At 37.3% G+C, this 26525-nt stretch overlaps 1 protein-coding gene across 1 annotated transcript; it reads right to left on the minus strand.

Moving 5' to 3' along the window:
* Positions 1-225: 225 nt before the first annotated feature.
* RSPH9 (radial spoke head component 9) lies at positions 226-26525 on the minus strand. The gene is made up of 5 exons (XM_014074912.2): positions 26273-26525; positions 22784-22943; positions 19304-19433; positions 17363-17509; positions 226-491 (listed from the first exon to the last, which is right to left on the minus strand). The coding sequence occupies exons 1-5, from the start codon at positions 26497-26499 to the stop codon at positions 331-333; spliced, it is 825 nt and encodes a 274-aa protein (XP_013930387.1). The 5' UTR covers positions 26500-26525; the 3' UTR covers positions 226-330.

A 26525-nucleotide genomic window follows, 5' to 3' on the forward strand; every position in this document is an offset into this window, starting at 1 on the left:
TCTCATCCAAGAAGCTTCTTCAGTTCTGACTGAATGGTGGAGGATGGAAGGATTTATATTCCTTGCAGTTGTCTGGTCATTGGCACTCTTTCTGAGAGTCATTGGGGCCACCTGGAGGTTTATCTGTGCCCTCAAGGTCACCTGAATAGTGCAAGTGGGTGTGAGAAGATTCAACTACTCTCAGAAACTGTACATGTTTTTAAAATATGGATCACAAAGAAGTAGCCTGATTTCACCCTGATTTATTTAATCAAAAATATAGACATTATAAATACAAAATAATTGCAACATTAGGACATAACTTCCTTAATTTTCTTGTGTTTGTGAACTTCACAACATGAAGGGTAAATCTATGTTCTTCTCTCCATGGCCAAAATAGATATAACCATGCTGTTTAGTATTAGGAATATGGTAGAATGTGAGTCCAGGCCAGAGTAGACTTCGCAGCACTACTACTCTGCCTCCTCTCTCTACTTGAATGCTCCAAGACCCTATGGAAAAAACAAATATTTACAAATATCACCATATACAATGAGATCACAGATTCTTTAACAGAAAAACAGCAATAGAGGAATTGGGAGCAGCAAACACGTATACTTTGTTCCACACAATCTATGTACAGTAATCTCTTGGGAAACTGCAGTAATCTTTCCTGTATAAAATGCAACATCTGCAACAACGTTATTCCTATGCATTGTTCACATATTGGAAATGGAGAAAAATACAATATTCCTGTGAGTCATCTTAATCCTCATGCAGTTCTTCCTACTGGATTTAAGCCTTTAAAAATACCTACCAGTATTATGTATATATAAACTACTGTGAACAATAATGTTCATCTATAGTATTGCCTTTATTGTCATTGTACATCATGTATGCAACAAAATCTATCTCCTAAAATAAATTATCTACAAATGTCTACTCTACTCCAACAATAATAATTTGCTTCTTTAGGGATATTTTGCAGGATATATTGCAAAGGATATATTGTTTCACTGTGAAAAATTAGTTATCTTCTCCTTTTCTAATAACGGCAATCCCTTCTTAAATTTATAGCAAGGTGTAAGGAAGAGAGAAGTGGTCTTTTCCCCCTAAAGCAAGAATTCATATGTATGAAATATCATACTACTGTGTTTTGAACTGTGATAAGGTATTCTAAGGGTAAAATTAGTGCTTTGGTTCCCGGAAAGTAAAAGTAAGAAAAAGAAACAGCAGAGAGAGAGTCACAATGCCTCCATTAGTTTACAGAGCAATTCATTTTCCTTGGTGTCTTTTGTGGTTCCAACTTTGAAGAAAAGGAGTATTAAGGTAGTAAAAGGATTAGTTTCAATGTTAATTTATGCTTTGGTGATGCCAAGAATATTAAAGTATAATTCAAACCAAGACTGATCAATGGGTTCTGAACTAATAATCAGAGAACTATGGGAGTGAAAAAAGGGGTACTTTTTGGATATGCTTCATCCAAAGAAACTTGCCAAAATTGGAGAATGTTTCCAATAAATATTAAATAGATATATTCACAGATGGAAATATTCAGTAGTTCCTAGGAAAAGGACTATGAATATCTTAATACAATGTTATTCTTGTGGCAAATTCTTTGTGCTTTCTGAATTCCATATCAAAATGAATGTTCAAGAATCTATATTAGATACCACAATACTGAATACATAAACAATACATCACTATACTGTAACTCTGGTGTTAAGATAATCATTTACTCAATGGTGCTCTTTTGAATACTTCAGTGACACACACTATTATTTTCTGAAAGTTGAGCTGACCAGTCCCTCCAATTCAACCTACAATAATGATCTGTGCCTTCCCCCACCCTATTTAATTTCCATCACATACTCTCCTTGGGATATCCTCTTTGGGACTGCCATTAAAGGACATTCACAAATTACAGCTGGTGAATAGAGCAGCTGCTTCCTTTATAAGAAGAAAACTACATAACAAGCATAACTTTTTACCCGATTCCTGCCAAACAACTGTCAGATCCACTGTTTCTCCTTTGTTAAACTTGAAGCAGCAAAATCAAAGCCTCACCTAATCCAAGACTGAGCATTACCTTTTTTTTCTTAACAATCAACACAAACAAATCACACAATCAAGTTCAAGGCAGAATTTAATGAAATTTTAACTAAGTATTTTATCAAATAAGGAGATGTGGTTTCTTTAAAGGTTCCTTTAAAAGATCGGTCATTCAATTTAAATTCAAATTGTCTACAGAGAAAGGTAATTTTCATAGGTATTTTTCATAGGTGCTTTCGAGTTGATTGTTGCCAGCATCTAACCATGATCAGGAAGCAAATGACAAGAAGCATTAAAGGAGGAAAAACTTTTTCATAACATTGATAAACCATGACTGAAAACAAAAGAAATACTAGAGATCTATGAAGGCTGTAAATCTTGCTAAAAACCAACCTGGTTTTTGCCACATAGAATACTCTAGGGCAGTGCTCCCCAACCTTGGCGATTTTAAGTCCTGTGGACTTCAACTCCCAGAATCCCCCAGCCAGCTGGCTGGGGAATTCTGGGAGTTGAAGCCCACGGGACTTAAAGTCACCAAGGTTGAGAAACACTGCTCTAGGGTAAAGGGCTGTTATTGTTGCTGCTCTTTTATTCAACTGTTTTGTTTCAGTGTAGGTAAGCCATCCAAATGTCAAATTTATCACATGAAGAATAAAGAATTATACTATTCATTTAATAATTTCTTCGATACTCATAAATTCTCATAGGGAGAGAAAATCCTTTAAAATGTGTTGAATTATGAGCATGATTACTTTGTGTTGGGCATGGGAGGTACTATTTTGAGATGATCCTCCTCCTTTCTCTGTGATTGATTCCAGGAGATGTTAGTGGGGAAAGGGAGATCAAGCCATAGGCCCCTGCAGTACAGGGTGCCTCAGAGCTTGGGTCTCTCCCCTCTCCTCTTAACATCTGCATGAAGCCGCTGATAAACTGTCTTTGGCTCAATCTAGACAAGATGGAATGGCTCTAAGGTTTTGGTCCCCCAAAGGCTGCTGATTTGTCATCTTTGACTCTGAGTGGGGTTTCACAGATGCACTGATCTGCAGGTCTTCTATGCCAACTGTGCCTTTTCCTCAACTGGGAGGCCCTGCTTGTGGTCACTCATGCCTTAGTCACCTCCCAATTGGATTATTGCAATGTGTTTTATATGGGCTTTCCTTGAAGATCACTCGGGAATTGTAAGTGGTCCAGAATGCAACAGCACACATAGTATTAGGTGCCCATTGGTTCATCCATGTTACACCTCTATTTGCAAAAGCTGAACTTGCCGCCAGTTTTCTTCTTTAGGATACTGGTTATCACCTTTAAAGGACCTGGTTATTTGCAGAGCTACCTTTTCCTAAGAATATCTGTCCATCCCACTACAACTGATAGGGATGAGAGAAAGTGACTGGCTCAAGATCACCCCGCTAGCTTTGTGCCTAAGATGAGACTAGAATTCACAGTCTCCCAGTTTCTAGCCTGATGCCTTAACCACTACAACAAACTTGCTTTCCTTGTACTGTGGCAAATATTAATGCCTGCTAATCTCTTTTAATTACTAGCTTAGTTAATTAGACAATTCTGATATGCTTATAAGTAAAACGGGCACTTCCTACCTCAATTGTCAGTACTGAAGTTTTTATCTTCGGTGGATAGAGGAAAGCAGTAGTAAATAGACAAATCTTCAAGTAGCTGATGGGACCCCCAGCTGCATTATGTCAGCTATGATGAAGATCAAATGTATAATACATTCATGGAAAAGGCTTTGCAGAATTACTTCTTAAACATTTTTTTAAATAATAAAGAAAATTTGCTTTTCAAGCTGCACTTGGCAGAGATACCCAAACCTAATGTTGCCTCACTTTTAAAAAAAATGGCCTGACTGAGCTCCAAAAGGGGAAAGCGGTGAGGGAGGAAAGAGCCTGGGAAAATTATCCTTTGGATGAAGATTGTGAACTTCCGATTCCCTTCTGGAGCAGGCTACTCTTCACCCGGCCAAATATGGGTGGGAATGCTAGGGAGGTGCCTACAATTTTTCAAACAAGACATTGCTTGGAATGTTTTTTTGCTCAACCAACCACTGTCTTTTTGATGGACCATCTGTCAGAAACCATCTACCTCCCTCTCGGCTTCTGCTTTTTGTCTAGTCTATCACCAAATTCGTATTTCACCCTCATGCCTGCCTGATCTCCAGCCTGAAATATCTACTGTAAGTTAGTTATGGAGATTATTTTAAAAACTAATGTTAAACTGGAAAGCACTTGAAACAACAGAGAGCTGATCTACTCCAAACCCATTCTTCCATAACACTTCTGCTTTGGATATATTTCAAAGTTTATGTTCTGGTGCGGTGCTTGGCGGGAAAGTAAGTCATCATTTAGTAAAATCTGATGGTCCCAAAAGGTAGTATCAGGATAATAAAAACAGGAACACCTGACTCAGAAGTTATTATAATTAAGAGAGTAGCAGAATTATATTAACGCACATATATGATGCATATAAAATTGGCTAAGTTCATAAACATTTGGTCATCACTTCACAGATGTTAGAATTTCAACAGAACTACATTAGTTTATTTTGGTAGCGTTCATCTGTGAAGTTCAATTTAGATTTTATACTGTTTGTATCTTTCCCTATATATCTAGCATAGCAATAGCACTTAGATTTATATACCGTTCATAGTGTTTTACAGCCCTCTCTAAGCAGCTTACAGAGTCAGCATATTGCTCCCAACAATTTGGATCTTCATCTTACCGACCTCAGAAGGATGGAAAGCTGAGTCAACCTTGAGGCGGTCAGGATTGAACTGCTGGCAGCTCTGCATTCTAACCACTCCACCACCACGGCTCTATAGATATCATTATAGTGTCAAATATAGTATCAATATTATACAACTAGTATAGTTTTCCCAAAGCTTATGCACTTTGTACAGATTTATCTGGAAGGGCAATCCATACTATCCATTTAATGGTGTTTAATATGATGCATTATTAACATCATTTTCCCACAGAAAAGGGAAAATGGCATTTAGAAAAGCCCTGCAAACATGGTTCTTCCAGTACATTTGGTGATCCCAGGAAAAGGGGAGCCCACAAGATTGTTAACCTTGGATGTAGGGTATTCTCCATATTATATTTATATTTGTGCTTAACTGCTTTGTTTTAATTGGCTGTCTTATTGTATGCCACCCAGAGTCACATTTGTGAGATGGGTATATAAGTATGATATAAATAATATCATATAATTAAAATTATGTATGCCTTTCAAAACATATCTGAACATATTTTTACATTTGATTATCAGTAGTGAAATGAAAAGCTTAATTTAATAATCACATTCTTAAAAGTCACTTCATATAACAGCAAAAATCTCATTTTCTATTATAATTCTTAGTTAAAAACAAGCTACTTAAATCTATTTTGTATTCATTGTGCATATCACCATGGACCACTAAATAAACTAGTACCAATCTATAAAAATGCTTCCAAGAGAAGTTCTTGGATAAATATTTCAGCCTCTTAACTGCCATGATAGGAAAGCATTCATCTAATAACTTTTTTAATCTATGAAGATCTACTGTGAACTTTTCTCTAAATTATCCCCAAGGGACAAATTGTGCTTGTCCTTGAGAAGTGATAAATCATAGCCAGTACCTATCCTTGTACTCACAACATGAACTGTAGCAGAACTGAAAATGCAGTCCTGAGATGTAGCACTTATGGAGAAGGGACTTGATGGATAAGTACTGAACTTCACCAGCTAGCAGAATATCCCTCTCCAGCTTCTAGTGTTAATATCAGAAAAGAGAAAGGAGCCACAAAAGTACTGCATGCTTTCATTATCAAAATGGACAGCTGACTAAAATCATATTTCCCCATTTACATAACAGTAGTAACTGATGTATGGCGAAGGTAGTTCCCAATATTTCTTGCTAAAACGTATTCAATTTGGAGCTTAACTCTGAGCCTTATCACATCCTATCCTGTAAATTTTTAGATAATGAATACAGCCTAGTTGTACATATTTTGCAAGTCTTTTAAGGTTCATGACTTACAAACTATGAACCCTGAGTTACAATTTTGTGACTGTTTATCTAATTCGGGGGGGGGGGACATAACATTATTAAAAGATGGAGTCTTGGAGCAGTCTGTGCTAATAAAACAGTACAGATTCTAGTCTATTAATTCTTCCGTTCACGTCCAAGTATATTATTTTTAAAAGGTATTCAGAACAAAAAGTTTTCCAAGTAATCACTAAGATTCCAATCATAAGTTCTGAGGGCCCTTAAATTACATGGAACCTTTCTTCTTAGTTATATGCTTCTGCAGGATTTTAATAGAGACAGCAAAGGCAGTTGCTATAGAAACAACTTTGGAACATGCTAGGCAGCACGTAGCATCTACCTGAAAAGCCCCTGGATTAATATATCATCTTCACAGTTCTTCAAATCCTATTGATCAAGCAGAAGATAGTGGAAATAGTCTTTTGCCTCATTCTTCATATCAAATGAAATTGGGCCTCTTTTAAACATTATTGTTAGTTTCCAAACTGAAGTAAATTTTTCAAATTTGTACCCTTGGTTAGAAGATTCATCAGATGATCAAAGAAACAATGACTTGCTTTGTTTCAGCATTATGATTCTTCTACTTTTTCTGGTTTTTAGATATTCTTTTCTTTTACAATAATAGTTATTTCAGCAACAATAATAATAGAGGGCTTTTTGTATTTTTGGCATTTCTTAAATCAAATTAAAATATTTATCTTTTACAAATGTTATAGCCACCTCATGTCTTGATTTGATTATTGGTTTTGACTTAAGAAAAACAGTAATTGGCTGTTCCATTATGATTAAAAGACTGTTCTGAATAGTCTATCCCAAACTAAAATAAGATACTCTAAGAGTGTATCAGTCTGGCAAATATTTTACCCCATCAAATACTGTATATACTCGAGTATAAGCCTAGTTTTTCAGCCCACTTTTTGGGCTGAAAAAAGCCGCCTCGGCTTATACTCGAGTCAGTGAAAAATTTGCCCGAAATGGAGGAGAAAAAGGGGCGGGGCCATGCCACTGGGTGACACTCGTGAATGGCCCAGTGCCCCTGTGAGTTTCCCCTCCCTCTGTGTCAGTTTGCCGCGCAGCGCGCACCGCACCATCCCCCCTCCTCACGTTCTAATGTAATGCAGGGCTGTCTTACGATTCCCCTTCCTCCCCCTCCTGCCGCTCTGCAACGATGTCCCACCTCCTCCTTGTTATGGCAAGCAGCCACATAGCGATGTCCCACCTCCTCTGGTACAGTGATCCAATGATAGGAATCACTGTGCCGTGTGTCATAGGAGGCGGGACATTGCTCCCACGGCTGCACGGGACATCATCATCACAGCGGGACATCAGCATCATGAGGTGAGTGAAGTATTTCATTGAATACACCGCTAGTTTACTGTTTTTCTTTGAAATAAATATTCAAAAACATTATTGGTATCTATTTTTATTTTTGAAATTTACCGGTAGCTGCTGCATTTCCCACCCTAGGCTTATACTCGAGTCAATAACTTTTCCAGTTTTTTGTGGTAAAATTAGGTGCCTCGGCTTATATTCGGGTCGGCCTATACTCGAGTATATACGGTAATCTGCTAACTGTCCAATAAAAAGGAATATTCTAATCTACAAAAATCATTGACTAACTTGGATAATTTTCCACTTCTCTGCTTTTCATATGCTAAATCTTGTAACTAATTAAAGACATCTAAGTTTCTCTATCATTGGTTTGAATCTAAGCCTCACATTATGGCATATTACATAATATGTTGTCAATTTCTAAATGGATCCACATATACAAAAAACAAAATAAATATATTGATAATAAATATAGAAACCGTGTCATAAATTACTATAACAGATAATAATAGGTATATTGATAATAGGTTTTAAATTAATGCCCTTCTGAACAGGTTTGTTTTTAAAGCATTCCTAAAGATCAGTCATGGTAGAGTTATTCTGATGTCTGGTTGATATAAGGATAAGACCCCCGGATGACAAAAGTTTCTCGCATTCCTCAAGATCCAAGATATGAAAGTAACTCTACACATCTCTGCGTAAAACTCATACATTAGAAAAGTAGGATTTATTTGAAGTGGATGATCTGAGGATTCCCAGGTGCCAATCAATGTCAAAACCAAAGTGGTATTTGCATTATATTAGAGTTTGTTATCCTTCTTTCTGACTGCTATTCATCCTTTTCCATTTCTGATAGCCTTACACTCCAATAAATCTATATTACTATAACTGTACATAGAGATCTTGCTAATGTGGGGCCAGAGGCCATGTCTGTGAGTAGATGATGGGCCCATCTCTCTCCTCTTCTCTCTCCCTCCCTCCCTCTCACCTTCTATCCAGTAGTGGGTTGCAGGCAGTACGCCTGGTAGAGGCGTACCGGAGCCTGCCCGGAGCACCATATACCATTCCAGTACAGTGCTCCGGAGGGCCCACCCAACCAGCCACGCTCCTTAGCTGTCTTTAAACCCTTTGCACTTCCGCACACACGCATGGTACATACAGCATCTGTGTGATGCTCCGCCAAGCAGCTGGAGCATCATGGAGGCTTGAAGAGGCGTCACTGGATGGTAAGTTGCATGCGTGCGCTGGGCGCATGTGCGCATGTGCCACACGTGTTCATGTGGAGGACGCAGGGCCCAGTTGCAACCGTACCGGTTGCAACAGGATCCAGAATCCACCACTGCCTCCCTCCCTCCTGCCCTCTCTCCCTTCCTCCCGGAGAAAGAGATGAATAACCAAAGCTATGTTACAAAATACATACATGTATTTACAGTGTAAGCATACTGCAATGTGCTCTACATGGGGCTGCCCTTGAAGAGCATTCGGCGACTTCAGCTAGTCCAGAATGCGGCCGCGCGAGCGATCGTGGGTGCACCTCGCTTCACCCACGTAACACCTATCCTCCGCGAGCTGCACTGGCTGACTGTTGGTCTCCGGGTGCGCTTCAAGGTGCTACTTATCACCTACAAAGCCCTTCATGGTACTGGACCTGGGTACTTGAGAGACCGCCTACTGCCAATTACCTCCACTAGACCGATACGATCGCATAGATTAGGCCTCCTCCGAATTCCATCATCCAGCCAGTGTAGACTGGCAACTACCCGGAGGAGAGCCTTCTCGGTGGCTGCTCCGACCCTCTCGAACGAACTCCCCATGGAGATCCGGACCCTCACCACCCTCCAGTCCTTCCGCGCCGCTCTAAAGATCTGGCTGTCCCGGCTGGCCTGGGGTTAAGATTCTAACCCCACTCGAATTGTGTGACTGTTGTGTTTTTTTTTTAATATGTTGTATTGTCTTCATGTTGGAAAATTGTTTGTCCTTCCCCCCCCCCCTTTTTTTTGAACTGTGAGCCGCCCTGAGTCCCCCCAGGGAAAAGGGCGGCATACAAATAAAGGAAAAATGAAAAAATGGGGAAAAAAATACTCTTAACATGATCCAAATCATTACAATTTATTAAAATAATACAGGTCTATATCAAGCCTGAGACAAAGTTACAAACTTGAATTCTTTTTAAGGACTACAATGGACCAGGTAGATATGCTATTTCTTTTGGAACTATGAGCCAGATGATTTAGGGTAGCAATAAAGATCCACCCTTTGGGTCATAGGTTGCTGAACTTTTTGTTCTTTTCATCCCTTATCTGCTTTTTTTCCCAAACCATGAATATACAGCAATAAATAGGCTTCGCTATATTACTTTCAACTATAAGAAAATGAATGGAAATGTTTCCTTCCTATTTGAAATAAATCACAGCTCCCCATGTCATCTAAAAAAAAAGAGAACTAATCTATTTAAATTAGGTATAGATTCTCAGCAATTCTAGGATTACATGATGTAATCCTTTTAAGAAAAAAACCTGCAAATTATCAGTTCAAACAATGTCCATTTTATGGCAGCCTGTTGCTTGGATATTTAATGGGAATTTCATTACAGCTCTCTATATCATGTATATAAACTTGATCTTAATCTCTCTTTTATTACACCAAATATTGTGGTAGCCTTTTTCTTTTAAAGAATCTCTAAATCTGGGATGATAAGGTATTGGTTCTTTCATTTCTATTACATCATATCAGAAAATATAATAAATTGTAAACATGAATTTCAGATATGACTTACTACCAGAACATTTATTTTCACAGCAATCCTCTTATAGCTATTCTTGAAATTTTGTGAATATACTGCCAAGACTAAAAGCAAGACCATTGAATAACTATGTCATAATGGGGTTTTAAAAATTCTCATTTAAAAAAATGAGTGAATCCTATTTTTGTTTGTCCTACTCAATAAAACATATGGATAAAATTGGTCTTGAATGCCTTCCATATAAAAATAATTCACTGAGTCATATTAAGTCTTTCTTTAGCATTACATCCCATATACTTTTCTCCATCTCTGTTTTTAATGTTAGTTATTATCTCTATTAGGTGGTATAATAATAAATAATAAATTACTTTTAAAAAAAATAAAAAGATCACACAGAAACCAGCTAATAACTATACTTGATATATTTTTAAATAATCAAGCTAACATTGCCCTAAATACAAAGGTGATCAACCTGTGTCCTCCAAATGTTACTGAACTATTTTGTCCATCATCTCTAGTTAGCAAACCAATATTGAATGATGATGGAGTCATTTTTCAGTACATCTGCTTATAATATCAATTTGAAACAGAAACAATGGCAAATGTTAGATTTACCTAATGTTTGAAGAGACACTTCAACTGTATAACAACATTGAAAGAAAAGGTGAATCAGGAATCATGATATATATCTGGCAGAGGGTCAGTTAAATCCCTTTAGTTAAAATATGAAAAATAATCTGCAACTATATTCTTGAAATGCTAAAATGCTGTGTCTGTGTCCTCAAATATTCAGTAGTACAGGGAAAATATGGGTGGTTGAAAAAATGAAAAGCAGTAATTCCGAATGATTCTGTTCGTGTTACTATGTTCCATAAGGATTGATTCTAGGAAAAAAAACATACTTCCAGGGAACACCCTGATCAGTGTAGGAATAGCAAAATGTCAGATAAAATTCTTGGCATGAAGAGGCTGAGTGTGCGGCCTTTGATAAGAAAAATCATGGGAGATCTTGGTCTGAACACATAAAATGGTGGTACTAAAGAAATCTACTGAAAAGGCCAATATGCCTTTTTGAAAATTGTGTGAGCTCCAGCGGAGCTGACAGTCTCCTCTCCATATCCATAGTTCAAGAGGTCAATATATACCACACACAGTCTGGTTCCTCTGTCTTCACCTCACTAAAAGAGTCCAAAACTTTCTCATATTACTTCATTAGGGTTTGTTCCTGCAGTGCTATTGAGCCTGGCACCACAGTGCCCCCTACTGGAGTTGGTTGGCATAGCACCCCAAAGTTTAAACAGTTTGAAGACAAGGAAAGACAAAGTCCATTTACCTGCTATCTTGGCTGGCAGCCAGATTATTATATCCCTCCAGTCTGGGGAATAATTTATTTTCTCAACCGTCAAATGAGTTTGCTACTTCAGCAACTCATATCCGTGGATCCTGGCATTGCTTCATGGATTTTTCTTTTTTGTTGAGCGTTGTACCATTTCCAAGTTTGGAAAGTAGAGATTCTGAATGCTGCCCTTCTCTACTGACAAATGCACCAGACTCACTTTTCCTTTGACCCTGTTCCATTCCATCTTTCCAGATTCATTCCCACTCCCAGTCCTATTATTTTCTCCAACACCATTATTTCACCCACATCCATTAACCGCCCTTTTAGTTTCATAAAACAGCTTGAAAGGGTCTTGTCCCCATGTGGCTTTTGGCAGACTCAAAAGTAAAGTGCTTTGGCTCCCATCTTTCACAGGACTGTGGAGGTGCTGCTTAGTGTTAAACTATGAAGGGGGAAGGCTCGGGTCACATCTGTGAAACGTTAGGGGAGAGAGGAGGACGAGGAAAGTAGGTGGCCAGCACAGCACAGCACTTTGTTGGGTTTTGCAAGGCCACTTGGGAGATAGGCGGCCATTTGTCTTGGAACCACTTCCATCCTATCCCGATAACAAGCTGCCTTGCCGTCTGCTTGCTGGCTAAGGGGCCGTAAATACCTTGGCAGACTTAGGCCTCTTGAAGGGCTGGAGACAGAGCTCGATAGGGGATTAATCACTTTAGGAGGGGGGCTTTGAAGGGGAATTAATTAGCTGTGCTAATGCTTAGAGATAAAGCAGGTTCATGTTTTTCAGCCTCAGTCCTCCCAGTACTTGTAGCTTTTTCAAGACCCAGAAAAACAATATCACAAAGACTGCAAATATTTGGACAAATTCCACCAACAGTCCATTCATTGCTAGATACATGAATGTAAATTAATTTATCTGTTTATTATTTTCTCAGTTTCTATAGCCACCTATCTCAAATTTATTATTTTGGGTAGCTATCAGCATGGGGTGGGGGTAGGGGTGGAGAAGTTAAATAATAAATACAAGAACAGACATGTAATCAGCAGCCAAAAGATTACAAGTGAAAAAACAAAATTACTAATGATAAACAAAATTACTAATGATAAACAAACACATTGCACAGGTTTACCACACATTCAGATCCTCAGGCCCAGTGATGAAACCATGCCTTTAAAGGCCTTTACAAAAGGCCAATGGGATTGGGCCCATTCTAATTTCTGGAGGGAATGATGTTCCAAAGGGCGAGCACTATGACAGAAAGACCCTCTTCCTGAGACCATGCCAGATAATCCTTGGCCCCTCCTGTCAGTAATTCAATATTATACAATTCAACTAACTCTCAGTGGCCTGGAAAAAAAGATTAATGCCAATCTGAAACCAGAATTCAGTTTTAGTAATGAGCTACAGTATGTCCATCATCTTTACCTAGTGTGGAAAAAGCTGGCATATGCACAAGTCACATGTAGTTCAAAGAGACTATTATTAAAATATAGTACTGTATTGAACTACTGCCACATGTATGTTAGGAAGATCTATATCCCGAGACTAACTCTAAAAGCATGCCAACTTACTGTAATTGTAGACAAAATCCAGGTCAGCAATTTGTACAATACAAAATTACACCATATGTTTAGCATCGAGAAGTGATTCTCACATCTGCTACATTTGAGAAACAAAACATCCATAGGAAGCCTACATTTGCTGAATCTGCTTCTCATATTTCAGATTTCACAGCTCTGTAGTGAGACATGTTTACATTCTCCCAGACACAAGAGTCATCATTCCATGATCATTTCTGTGCGATTTTTTTCCTGTATCTTCCTGCAAAAGCTTTCTTTGAGGAAAATAAAGAGAAGAAAAATTTGCTTTCACACAATTTGCCTTTTTTTTAAAAAAAATAGTTCTTTCCCCAGCAATCTGAATATATCTTTGATTATGTATTTATGGTAACATGAATGAATGTTATATAATTTTACAAACTCCAGGCTATATAGCAACATCATCTATACAGAACAATATGAATGATGGAAGTCTTGCTTCAAGCCATATAGATTGCTGTGGAAATATTTTCCTTTTTCACTCCAACATTTTGCTTCCAAAATCTGTATACTTCATCATCAACTAAACAATGACTAGGTCATGTAAAACGCAATTCCTGTTATGTCATAAGATATGCACAAGCAAATAAACTATATTATGATTTAACGTGATGAGCTTTATACTGAATGGAAGATTATATTGGATTGCAATAGATTGGATTGGATTAGTTTTTTGTAGAATCATAGGGCTGGCAGGGACCTCAGAGGTCTTCTAGTCCAGCCCCCTGCCCCAGGCAGGAATCTTTATTCCATCCCAGAGAAATTGTTATCCAATCTTTTCTTGAAACCACAACTGATGGAGCATCCACAACTCCAGAAGTTCCTCTGTTCCATTAAATAATTGTTCTCTCTGTCAGGGAGTTTCTCCTTAGTTCTAAGTTGTATCTCTAACTTCCACCCACTGCTTCTTGCCCTGCCATCAGGTGCTTTGGAGAATAAATCAACCCACTCTTCTCTGTGACAGCCTTTCAAATATTGGAAGACAGCTATCATGTCACTACTACGCATTTTCTTTGTTAAGCTAAACATATCTAATTGCCTTAGCTGTTCATCATTCAGTTTAGCCTCCAGACCTCTTCTCATCTTTGTTGCTCTTCTCTAAACTCTTTCTGAGGTCTCAGAATCTTTCTATCACAGGGACCAGAACTGGATGCAGAATTCTAAGTGTGGCCTTACTAATGGAGTATTGAGTGGTTCTATCAATTCTCATGTTCCTGATGCTCTCTCTCTGTATTGAAGCAGCTTAGGACTGCATTGACTTTTCTGGCAGCTGCAGCACACTGCTGGCTCATATGTAAGTGGTGGTGCACTAGGACACCTAGATCCCTCTTACAGTTATTACTGTTGGGCCAGGTGCTGCCTCTTCTGTGCATTTGGTTTTTCCTGCCCAAGTGCACAAACTTGCTTTTCTCACCGCTGAACTTTATCTTGTTGGATACAGTCCAATGTTCAAGTCTGTCAAAATCCTTCTGAATCTTAAGCCTGTCTTCCAAAGGTGCAGTTCAGTGGTGAGAAAAGTCACTTTTCCCCCCCTCATCAATGAACTAATTCTTGTTGGATAAGGCCCAACGCTCAAGTTGGTCAAGATCCTTCTGAAGCTTGAGTCTGTTTTCCAAAGGGTTAGCAATTCCCCCTAGTTTGGTATCATCTGCAAACTTGATGAATACGCCTTCAATCTCCTCATCTAAGTTTATGAAGATGTTGAAGAGCATTGGGTCCAGGACAGAACCTTGAGATATTCCACTGCATGCTTCCTTCCATGTAGATGCAGTTCCATTGAGGATCATATGCTGCGGTTGGTCAGCCAACTGCAAATCCATCTGCTGGTAGTACTGTCCATCCTATATCATATCATATTTCATAACATAGTGTATTACATTACATAATTCACTATACTAATCCCTCCTCATGAGGCAGACAAGTTTGTGATAATAAAAAGAATGGTGGGATGAAAAAATCACTATGGTCAAGAAAGGGACAATCTAAATATTTTAAAAGAGACAATGATTCACTGATATGATAACTTTTATTTCTCTTTCTGCTTTTTTGCAATGATATTCTAAAGGCAGAAATCTATCCCTTAAAAGTATTTTAAAATTTAAAATTGTCCCTAATTTCAATTTACCAATCTCAGCTCATAAACAAACAACCTGAAATAAAAACAATGGTTTCAAACATACTTTGGCATAATTGTGCTAAATCTAATGCAGTTGCCAAGTAAAAAGAATGAAACAAAAATTCAGATACAAGGCAAAATCTTTGCTACAAATCAGTTCCTACCCTAAACCTAGTTTTCATAATTCCACTCTGTGAGCATCTTGCTTTAACATCTTATTAAATACAAGTCAAGGAAGCAGAAGAAATGGCATCAGTTAAATAACCATGGATATACATTGCCTTAGGAGCTAAACATTTTGCATACCATAACAAGTGTATGGTCACCATTCTGCACAGCTCAGACTGCTGCAGATTACTATGTAGCTTAAGTGCAATAGTTCATCAAAGAAAAGTTTGAACCAAACCTCCCCAAGACAGAAGGTTAGAGTTAACAAGGCCACATTTAGATAAGACAAAGCAAGAGTGGATGGAAGGGGCATGTAAAATGCTCATAAAAGCTCCTCTATCACTGAAAGTCTTATCTCACACAGCAGGACATCGGCTGCTACAAACCCTTCCTAATTAGGAGGAAACAGAAGAGTTTAAACAGCTCAGGGTGTTGACACATGAAGCAGACAAAACTGCCCACTGAAAAGATGTGACAGGCTTTGTATGGCTCTTGTTTAAAAAAGCACAACACCGAAAAATTATTTTGTTATTATATAAAAAAGGAATGTGGCAGTTCCATTTAAATTCAATCCTTAAGCAGATTCTCTCCAGTTTTCTATAAAATTGGTACTGTATCTAATTTTCCTAAGATTATACCTGATTTTTCAAGGTGCATATTTTTGTACACTACTACCTATAACATATGCAGGCAGTCCTCAACTTACAACAGTTCATTTAATGACTGTTCACAGTTACGACACTAAAAAAGGGAGTCATGACCATTTTTCACACAACATTGCAGGGCCCCCATGGTCATGTGATCAAAATTCAGTTGCTTGGCAACTGACTCCTATTTATGACCACCCCAGTGTTTTGGAGCCATGCAATCACTTTTTGTGACTTTCTGATAAGCAATGTCAATGGGTAAGTCAATTCACTTAACAACTGCGTTACTCACTTAACAACTGCTGTGATTCACTTAACAAATCAAGCAAAATATGTAAAATGGGACAACACTCATTTAACAAATGTCTCACTTAGCAACATGAATGTTGGACTCAATTGTGGTTGTAAGTTGAAGAGTATCTGTACTTTATGGACCCAGCTTTCCACTTTTTCAAGTTACAAATTATTTCAAAAATGACAATATAAGCCCATTGATGTCCTGATGGTTTTCACTTCATCAAATCATTTCATTTAAAAAAGAAATTGTGTTAATTTTTTACATCCTTAATGAAGACTGGTGCAGAATTTTAGTTTTTGCATGTGTTACATGCTTTTGTCTGTGGAATCTGATTTACTGGTTATTATTTAGTTGTCTTATTTAGGAAAAATGTATGCCAGAGCTGAATGGCTGCATGCATTTATCTTAGGACTACAGAAAGCATTTGAAAAAGGTATTTCACAAAACATACTGGCACTTTATAGCACCTTTTCTCAAAGTGCTAAAACAGACATGTCTTGTGAAAGGCTCAGTAATTTCAAAAACTTTGCTAGTAAAAGTGTTGTCTGTGTGTACAGATGAATATTAAGACAACTGGTGAATCTTCTGAAGCTGCTTTAACAATTCAAAGAGAGTCTTCCACAAAGCATGCAGGCTCTTCTACAAAGTTTCGTATAGCATAAAATATATTATTTGATTTTGTTTTCTATTTTGAGAATTGCTGTAATGAAAAACAGTTACGCCTCTTCAAAATAAACTCATATAATCAGAGGTGAATAAATTTTAAAAATGGAAACATCATACACAAATTCCCACTCAATTAAGCTCGAGTCAAAGAATTAATTCATTTATATGCATCTCTATAATCTTTCCCAATTTCAGTTTAAGGATAAGAGAAATGAAGGTTAATCCAAAAGCAGAATGGTTAAAACATGCTGAGTGAAACATATGAAATTAACAATTGTTTCTTTTACACAACAAAAGCCAAATACTTCTTCTTTACTAGGCCCTAAATGCCACCCTCTGCCTTTTTCATTTTGCATGTGGGATAGTACTTTTTCCTACCTTTAGGGATATCATGTTCAAGAGAATCCAAAAAGTCAATGGCTGGATCCAAGTCAGCTTTTTCCAGAAGAGTTTTATTCTTCAATTTTACAGGCTCAGTAAAATGGAAATAGGAGCTTAACTTTTTTGCTTCTGTCAGGGACAAACCTGTTGATGAAAGTGAAAAAAGAAAATCAGAACTGCTCAGTAGCCTCTTTTAATATATTACCATTCTTCAATTAATGAGAGTTCACTTTCTTAATTGAACTATGAACAATTTAGACATGTTATTTATTTGACTGATTGATATCCCACCTTTACTTGTACACCTGAAGATAATATACATAAGGTTTCTACCTCTCTTTTTTTTTCCACAATATACCAGGGCACTGATGGTAAATGGACAAATACATTAGTAATGGGTAGTGAGAAGTATTAAGTAATTTTATTAACACTAACAATAAGAAACCAGGAGTTGATCAAAGAAAATCTTTCAGTGGTAAAGTCCAATAGAATTCTAGAGCATATTAACACAAAGTGTTGCGATACTAAATTCAGAGGACATTTCTGAGCCTCAGAGATCTCTCTGGCTGTGAAAATTCAAATTGGACTACTTCCCATCATTTTGACATGGGAAAATATGAAAACTATATTAACTGTAAAATAGGCATATAATCACTAAAAATAAAGATATTCCCAAACATTTTTGCTAAAAAGCCATCCTGACCTACTAATGATATCACTCTGCATCCCTAATCGCCATCCGTAAAAGTTAAGAAGAGACCCTGCTAACCCATGTCATAAAAGAGGTGAGGGGAGAAGACACATATTCCCCTGTTAGGTTTATGTCAGTACAGCAAATGTGAACATTCAGCTAAGCCCGTATGTTGCTAGATGGAAAATAGTACTCATCAGCATAGGATAGCTCATGACAGATGAGACTATATTCTGCAAAGAGAGGGAGCTTACTGCCCTCCAGATGTTTGGAACAAATTCCATGGTTCTTCTCATCAGCTGGAGCTATGTAGTACAAAATATCCAAAAAGTGCTGCATACATACCCCTGCTTTATACTCTTGTATAGAAGAAACTTCAGTGTTTCCCTATGCACTAGTGTAACCTAGTCAGCATGGTAACAGCACTTCTTAGAATAGCTAGAATGTCTTGAGCAAAAATATGAACTTGGAGAAAGATGCCTTTTCCCCCTTATTTTACAGCTACGGTTGCCAGATAATAAACTAGGAGTTCAAACGGCATGTCCCTCCCCCCCCCCTTTCCCTCACAGCAGCACTTACAACACTGGGGTGAAAGAGGAGCTTCCATCTAGATCGCTTCATTTTTTTGTGTGTGTATTTGCACAATACATAGACTCTGCAACTGAGATGGTGAAAAAGGCTGAGCATTTGTGTTTGTGTGTGCGTTTGTGTGCATTTTGCAAGAACAAAGAAAACAGTCCTGCATGCCTTCAAACTGTTAAATGAGAAGGTCAACGTGGCTTAAAGAAGAAAGTGCCCTTTCCCCATGAGGGTTCCATACAACAGCCACCAAGATTTCGAACCAATAAATATGTTAGACATGAACTTATAAATCATGAAGCAGAAGTTGGAAACTAACTGCATGGGTTGATATTCACATCTTTCCACTTTGCTCTGGTGCACTAAAAGTGAAGAACTATGTGGAAAAACTCTAAAAGCTAACTTTTCTATTTCCATTATGCAGTACCTACAGCAAAAAATTGAGCAGCAGCAATAACTTACCCTCTCCTATTCTGAAAATTTTATGTGTGCTTTACACGCATCCTGCTTCCTTATATGCACAACACATAACTTAGGCATCTGCCATGAGCACTGTCATATATGAGTTGTGACTGATTGTTGAGCAGAATTACAAAACCTAATTTTGTAATGTAATTATAGTCATTTTAGAGTTCAAAGACAACAAAGCTGTCCTCGCACAACTTTACCTTCAAAGCTCCTGTTCACATGCACAGGTCCAAGTGGAGATTTTACATATGCGCCCCGTGGAACAATACCCACTTCTTGATCTATCTGATGTATTATGGATACCAGGCGCATCTCCTCCTTGACCAAGGGCTATAAGAAAAAGCAAATTAAAATCTATTTCCTATATTTCATAAGAATGAGACTTGGGACAGAATAATATTCCTTCCATCTAATATTCTAATGCTTAGAATCACTGGAGATCAGACAGCATAAAACTTTAATAAATTGTTATTACTACTACATTAATGAAAAAATTAGAGTAATCATATTAATTCCTTTATATAATTAGTATATTTCTCTCTTGATGAACTTTGAGGTAAATATATTCAGATATATTCATTGTATTTAATATGTTTTCATTTTAAAAAAATGGTGAAGAGGAAGTAACTCTGTTTCTGCTTAAATGCCTTGCTTCTATTAAAAATGGAAAGGAAAATACAATTATGGAGAATTATGAACAAAAATATTCTCTGAGATTACAAACAGTACTTAGTATTAGCAAAGTCAATAGGGAGGCCATATTCACAGAGCAACAACTGCAGTGATTCACTTAATAGCTATGGCAAGAAAGGTTGTAAAATGAGACAAAATTCACTTAACAACTGTTTCTCTTAGAAATTTGGGGCTTAATTGTGGTCCTAAATTGAGGATTACCTGTAAAATCCCACAGCCTTGGGATCAGCCTATATAAAAGATCAATTTTCTATAAGAACATGACTAGGTTTTTTTTAATGTAGAGAAAGTAGGGACCAATAGAAGCAAACTTGGCAGGAATAGGAGATTCAAAGGCCTGGTTAACTGTTGGTCTTCATTTAAACTGATCTTGGTTTAATCTGATGAATGTGACAATCCTAGGAAAGCATTGAGAAATTAATATTCAGACTAATGGTAGTATATCGTATACCTCATAATCTGTATTTTTCTTCAGTACTTTTCTATTCATGTTATGTAACTGTAAGCTCAGTGAACAAGATTTTAAGATTTTTACTTAGTTATCTAGTATTCATCATTACGCTTTAAGCCGGGGGGGGGGGGGGACTATGAGCTAAAGTCAGCTTGAACATGTTTGTATTGAAAGTGTCAAGTTTCCATTCACATTCACTCCTTTCAACATGTTTTCCCATATCTGATTAATATCTTAGTGACTATTAAGAATAACTCAGGGTGGGGAAGAAATTCTACACTGCCAAATGATGTGAGGACTGGAGTTTAAAACCTCTTGCAGCCTTAAAACAACCACATTCGGGATTCTTTTTCCAAATGCAAAGAAAATCAATAAGGAATAATTATTTCATTGCTGCTCCAAAAATACAAGTCTCATTTTCCCTACTCAGCAATCAAAAGGTATCTTTCTTTCTGAGAACTTTGAAGAAAATATTGTCTTTGCTGCTGATCTGAGGTGAAAAACCTGTGCCTGGAAAGAAAAAGAATCTACAGTAGTAAATTGTAGAATTTCCATGTAGAAAACTTACATGGGCCAGAGATTCCCCAGTCCAGAACAAAATAATTGCATATTTTGATCTCCATCCCTTCTATTTGTAAGAATAGCTATGGTATTCATCGAGTCAGAAACTTAATTCTCAAGTCTTGTGGACAACACCCACTTGTGTTTAGTATTAGTCATTCTGGAGTAAACATCAACATGAAATTGCTAACAATGGAAAAAAACCAAGAACAAATGTACTTCCCATTATTTTAGTAATCATCTTTTTGTGCAATTCTATCCTAAATAATTAGCCAAAATAGCAGACTGCTATTTGTGGTTTCATCACTATGAAGTTTACAATACATATGAACCATCTGAAGAATACTGTATTAACAACAATCCCAGATTTAACAACTGTCGGTAAGACAAAAAAAACCAGTCTAAACATCTGGCTGACTATATGCCAACCATGCTAGTAAACCAACTATTATTATAATATATCTTTAGCAATTTAGAAATCATACAAATAAAGGATTTCTCTCATTTTGTGAAAAGGAGGGACATGTTCTGCCTATCATCTTTTTCTTTCTCCAAAAACAGCACATCATTTAGAACAGGGTGGTGTTTGTTTGTTTGCTTGTTTGTTTGTTTGTTATTCTATTCTGCAAAATTACTTCTGACAAATGTGGGGGGGGGGAGTCTAAAATACCCAAATTCTGAGTGTGCCTACCAATGCCTGCTCTTAATTTCTTCCATCTGTAACTGTGTAAAGAATAATCAGCAGAGAAAAATAAAGAGGAAGCAGCAGACAGAACACTCCAACTTCTCAAACACTTAGGTAGGTTTTCATTCTAATCAGCTCTTTTAAAGCCAGCAGCACCCAAGCATTCAATTATGGAAGACCTATCTTGAATTTCCTGCTCCCAATTAATAGATTTGCAGTTTTTACATTTTCTTTATGCATGTGTTGGTTTTTGAGATTGGAGGGAAGAAAACAAATGGTTAGCAGGTTAGAACTTATAATTTAAAGGTAGTTTTCTTCCTTTGGGATTTGAAGAAAGAATCAAGAGAATGTCTTTCTATTTTTAAATTAAACAAAAAATTAAACATTGGAAATGGGTAAGGAAGATAGGCAAAAGATTATTAAAGATTAGTTTCTCTGGATTTCCCTATGCTTATATATATATATATATATATATATATATATATATATATATATATATATATATATATATATATATATATATATATATATATATATATATATATATATATATATATATATACATACATACATACATACATATACATATATATATATACATACATACATATACATATATACACATATACACATATACACATATACATATACATATACATATACATATACATATACATATACATATACATATACATATACATATACATATACATATACATATACATATACATATACATATACATATACATATACATATACATATACATATATATATATATATATATATATATATATATATATATATAACTTTTTCTCCTCACATTTTTTTAAAATAAGCTCTGGGGTCATCTCAAGCTTTAAGGTGGCCCTTGGACCTCTCTGTACCCCTCCCTTAAGGTTACTGTGGGAGAAAAGAATGGACGGAAAATTTAATCTGTTGGCTAAGCCTATGATACTGGTTTAATTTACAGGATGTTGATTCCTGTCTCAGTGTCACTGAAACCAAATTCAAAATTAACATTTAATCTATAGCAAAATAAATGTAAAACATAGACAGCAATATTAAGTACTGTAGTTCATTATTGAGGCAGTAACAAATATCTGAAAAGTCAATGGGAATCCCACTTCTCTAACCAGGTTAGAAAAAAGGATGAGACAGAAATGCACCAAAAGCAAATAATCATGATGAAAAGAAAATTATAACATTTTTTTAAGAAAACATACAAACAACAATAAAGAATATTCATAGACAATTATGTACAAATGTCAAACCATCACGCACTGACTTACTCCAATTTCTTCTTCATATGGTCTTTCACCTTCTTCTTTTTTCTCAGGGGATTCATACTCGTAAGACGGATCCCCTTGGAAACGTCCCTTTAATCCTGCACACAGTGCAATAATTTCCTCTGAGGCGGGTGGCAGAAGACTCCAATCCACACAGTTCAAGCTATCCACCCCACAAAAAAAAACAAATAGGTTTAGTGTTACTAAACAAGTTTTTTTTTTAAAAAATCAGAACCTTTTCTTTATAGACATTTATGGGGTCTATCAAAAATCCCATTAAAATTGTCAAAGGAACAACTGACAAGCAGAGTTGCAGTGGAGAATAGGACATCAGAAAAGACTTGGAATAGCATGAATGGCTCACAGATTGAATTTTAAACCAAGCAATCCCAATTGCAACTGTAATGGTGCCATGAATCAAGTAGGTACATATTCTCATACACCACACTCTTCATCATTTGCCATAAGAAGTATATTACGCTAATATTGTATTAGACCTTATGGTAGTTGTAGGGATTACAACTTCTTAGTATAAATTATGTCCCGTATGAGTATTTATTTTATTAACATGATCTCAATCATGTTCAATAATCACATAAAATATGTCTCAATCATATTCAATAATCACATAAAATCATTAAGATCAAAACTGTAACATTGAAAAGAACATTAAAGCTTTGTATTGAAACATTAATTTTATTTTAAATACTCCTCAAGTATTTATTTCTATATCTCTACCAATTCAATGAAGCTTTTATTTGGCTTTATTTATATAACACATTAACAAAATCAATCTTATTTTACTAAAACCAACATTGCTAATTATTTTTGTTCTCTTTTTATAATCCACAAAGGTTCTTCCACAGAAATACCATATTGTCATTTCCTGTTAATTTGTTTAGTTCAATAGCTTTTCTTCTGTTCCAAGATTATGCAGACCTTAAGATTTCAACATTATGTAAGCCTCTCTCTCCCCATCTTCTGCCTCACTTTCTTTTTTATAGTACCTTTTTAGACCTGACTAAATTATTGGGGGAGGGGGGGAATGAAATGATTATGCAAGCATGAACACGTGGTAACTTACAAAGCACCCATTTAACGGTGGAAGAAAGATACAGACAGAGTGCTTCTTTGTATGGATTCCCACCCATTGCAAAACCCCAATCTGGAAGGATTTGCAGGATGCTTATATTTTGCCTGCTTAAAAAATGAAGTGTTGACAAATTATGATTGTCACAATTTTGTTCATATTTGTCTGGTCTTAAAAAATAAATCATTCCTGATCATGGATTTTATATTTTTTGGCAGAATCCAATTCCTGGGCTGAGAAACCTGTATTGTCATTGCACATTGCAGAATGAATTGTATTGCTCTGCTGAGCCCATATTAACAGTCATTTAAATAGTTTGATTATTTGTAAAATGGTCCCGATTCTTCCAAGATCAATAATAAAAACTGCAAATGAAATCCTGCCCCTGAAGAGAAGTTGAGTTTTGCACATAGGCATCATTAAAAAAGAAAGCTATTAATGCTAAATAGTTCCTTTTTAAATCATCTTAATTTAATTTTGTTTTATTTTTTTGTCCACTGGTTTCAGCTTTTTAGGATAGCAGGAGCTCCAGAAGTACATTATTGTTCCTATCAGCTAAAGGTACTCCTGGACTTACGACCACAATTGAACCCCAAATTTATGTTGCTAAGTGAGACTATTTTTAAGTGAATTTTGTCCCATTTTATGACCTTTGTTGTCATAGTTGTTAGTGAATCACTTCAATTGTTAAATTAGTGACACGCTTGTTAAGTAAATCTGGTTTCCCCGCTGATTTCGCTTGTCAGAAGGTCGCAAAAGGTGCTCAAATGACCATGGGACACTGCAACCATCATAAATATGAGTCAGTTGCCAAGTATCTGAATTGTGATCACATGATCATGGGAATGCTGCAATGGCCATAAGTGTGAAGAATGGTCATAGGTTTTCAGTGCCATTGTAACTTTGAACAGTCACTAAGTGAACTGTTATAAGCTGAGGATTACCTGTACTTGGCAATATTCTCTCCACCTGACAAGGCTCCTCTACCTGTTGGGTAACCAGAACGTAAGAAATTCAACAGGTTCTGCTTCTTCTATCAAGGAATCAGCCTCTTGGAAACTCAGTACAAGTAGTCCTAGACTTCATTTAGTAACTATTCAAAGTTACAACAGCACTGAAAAAAGTGACATGACCCTTTTTCACACTTATGACTGTTGCAGCATCTCCAGGAACAGGATTTACATTTGGATGCTTGACAGCTGACTTTTTGCAATGACGATTTGCAGTGTCCCAGAGTCATGTGATCACTTTCTGCAACCCTCTAACAAGCAAAGTCAACGGGGAGACGAGATCCACTTAACAGTGTTACTAATTTAACAACTGCAGTGGTTCACTTAACACAGAAAGGTCATAAAATGGGGCAATACTAATTTCTCACTCAGCAACATACATTTTGGGCTCAACTGTGGTCCTAATAAAGGAGAATATTTCTAATTCATGGTCACAATGAGGGGTCTTTGGTGCTCTCTGAGTTTGCTTGTTTTCTTGCAGATGTTTCATTACCTTAACTAGGTAACATCATCAGTGTTAGTGAACTGCTCTCAGTTCACCAGAATATAGTGTCTTGCCTGTCTGTGTAGTTGGGGGCGGTCTTAAGAGATTCTTTATGTTTGCTGATGGCTCTTTGGCAGTTCCTGATTAGGGTATTGCTAACTTGATTATTAGTTAATTTCAGACCAACAATCAAGTTAGCAATACCTAGTCAATTTGACTACCTTAATCAAGAAACAGCCAAATAAGCCATTAGTAAATAGCCCATCAGGACATGATAGCTTAGTGGCTAAGACCCTGACCTTGTTGATCAGAAAGGTCAGCAGTTCGGCGGTTCAAATCCCTAGCACCAAGTAACGGAGTGAGCTCCCGTTACTTGTCCCAGCTTCTGCCAACCTAGCAATTCCAAAGCATGTAAAAATGCAAGTAGAAAAATAGGGACCACCTTTGGTGGGCTTTTCGTGTGCCTTCGGTGTTTAGTCATGCTGGCTACATGACCATGGAAACATCATCAGAGAGCGCTGATGAGCACCACCCCCTAGAGTCAGGAACAACCAGCACATATGTGTGAGGCGACCCTTTACCTTTAAACAGCCCAACCAAAGAATCCCTAAAACCACTCCCAAGCACACAGACAGGCAAGACACCAGAATATAAACTGACAGCAAACTTCATTCCTTCACTCCTTACAAGCACTGATGATGTTACCAAGTTAGGATAACGAAACGTCTGCAAGAAAACAAGCAATCTCAGAGATCCCTCTATTGGGGTCGTAAGTCGAGGACTACCTGTACAGTGTTCAAGCGCGGGGAGCCTAAACCCAACCCACTAGATCTCCACCAGATCCCCTGCTGTAGATCACCCTCGAGGTGGACAGGCATAGGGGTCTCCCAGCCGCAGCCGGCGCCCACCTGTAGAGGCGGCTTCTCAGCCCTGCCCTGTCTGGTCCCAAGCCCTCGGCGATATAGTAGGCTCCTCGGATGCCTTGGATGCGGCCCCAGAGGCGGACCTGCTCGAAACGGTAGTCCCTGCGCACCAGCAGGAGGGAGTTCCTCAAGGCGGCTCGCTTTTCCGGGCTCAAGCATACCCCGCTGCTGGCCACCAGGTCCAGCGCGTAAGGCAGCGTCTCAGCATCCATCGCTGGCAGGCCGCAGGCTACCGACA

Source organism: Thamnophis sirtalis, unplaced genomic scaffold (genome assembly GCF_051295495.1).
Source record: "Thamnophis sirtalis isolate CommonGarterSnake01/CBP01778 unplaced genomic scaffold, rThaSir2_p1.2 scaffold_6, whole genome shotgun sequence".
In the NCBI taxonomy this organism is placed as follows: Eukaryota; Metazoa; Chordata; class Lepidosauria; order Squamata; family Natricidae; genus Thamnophis; species Thamnophis sirtalis.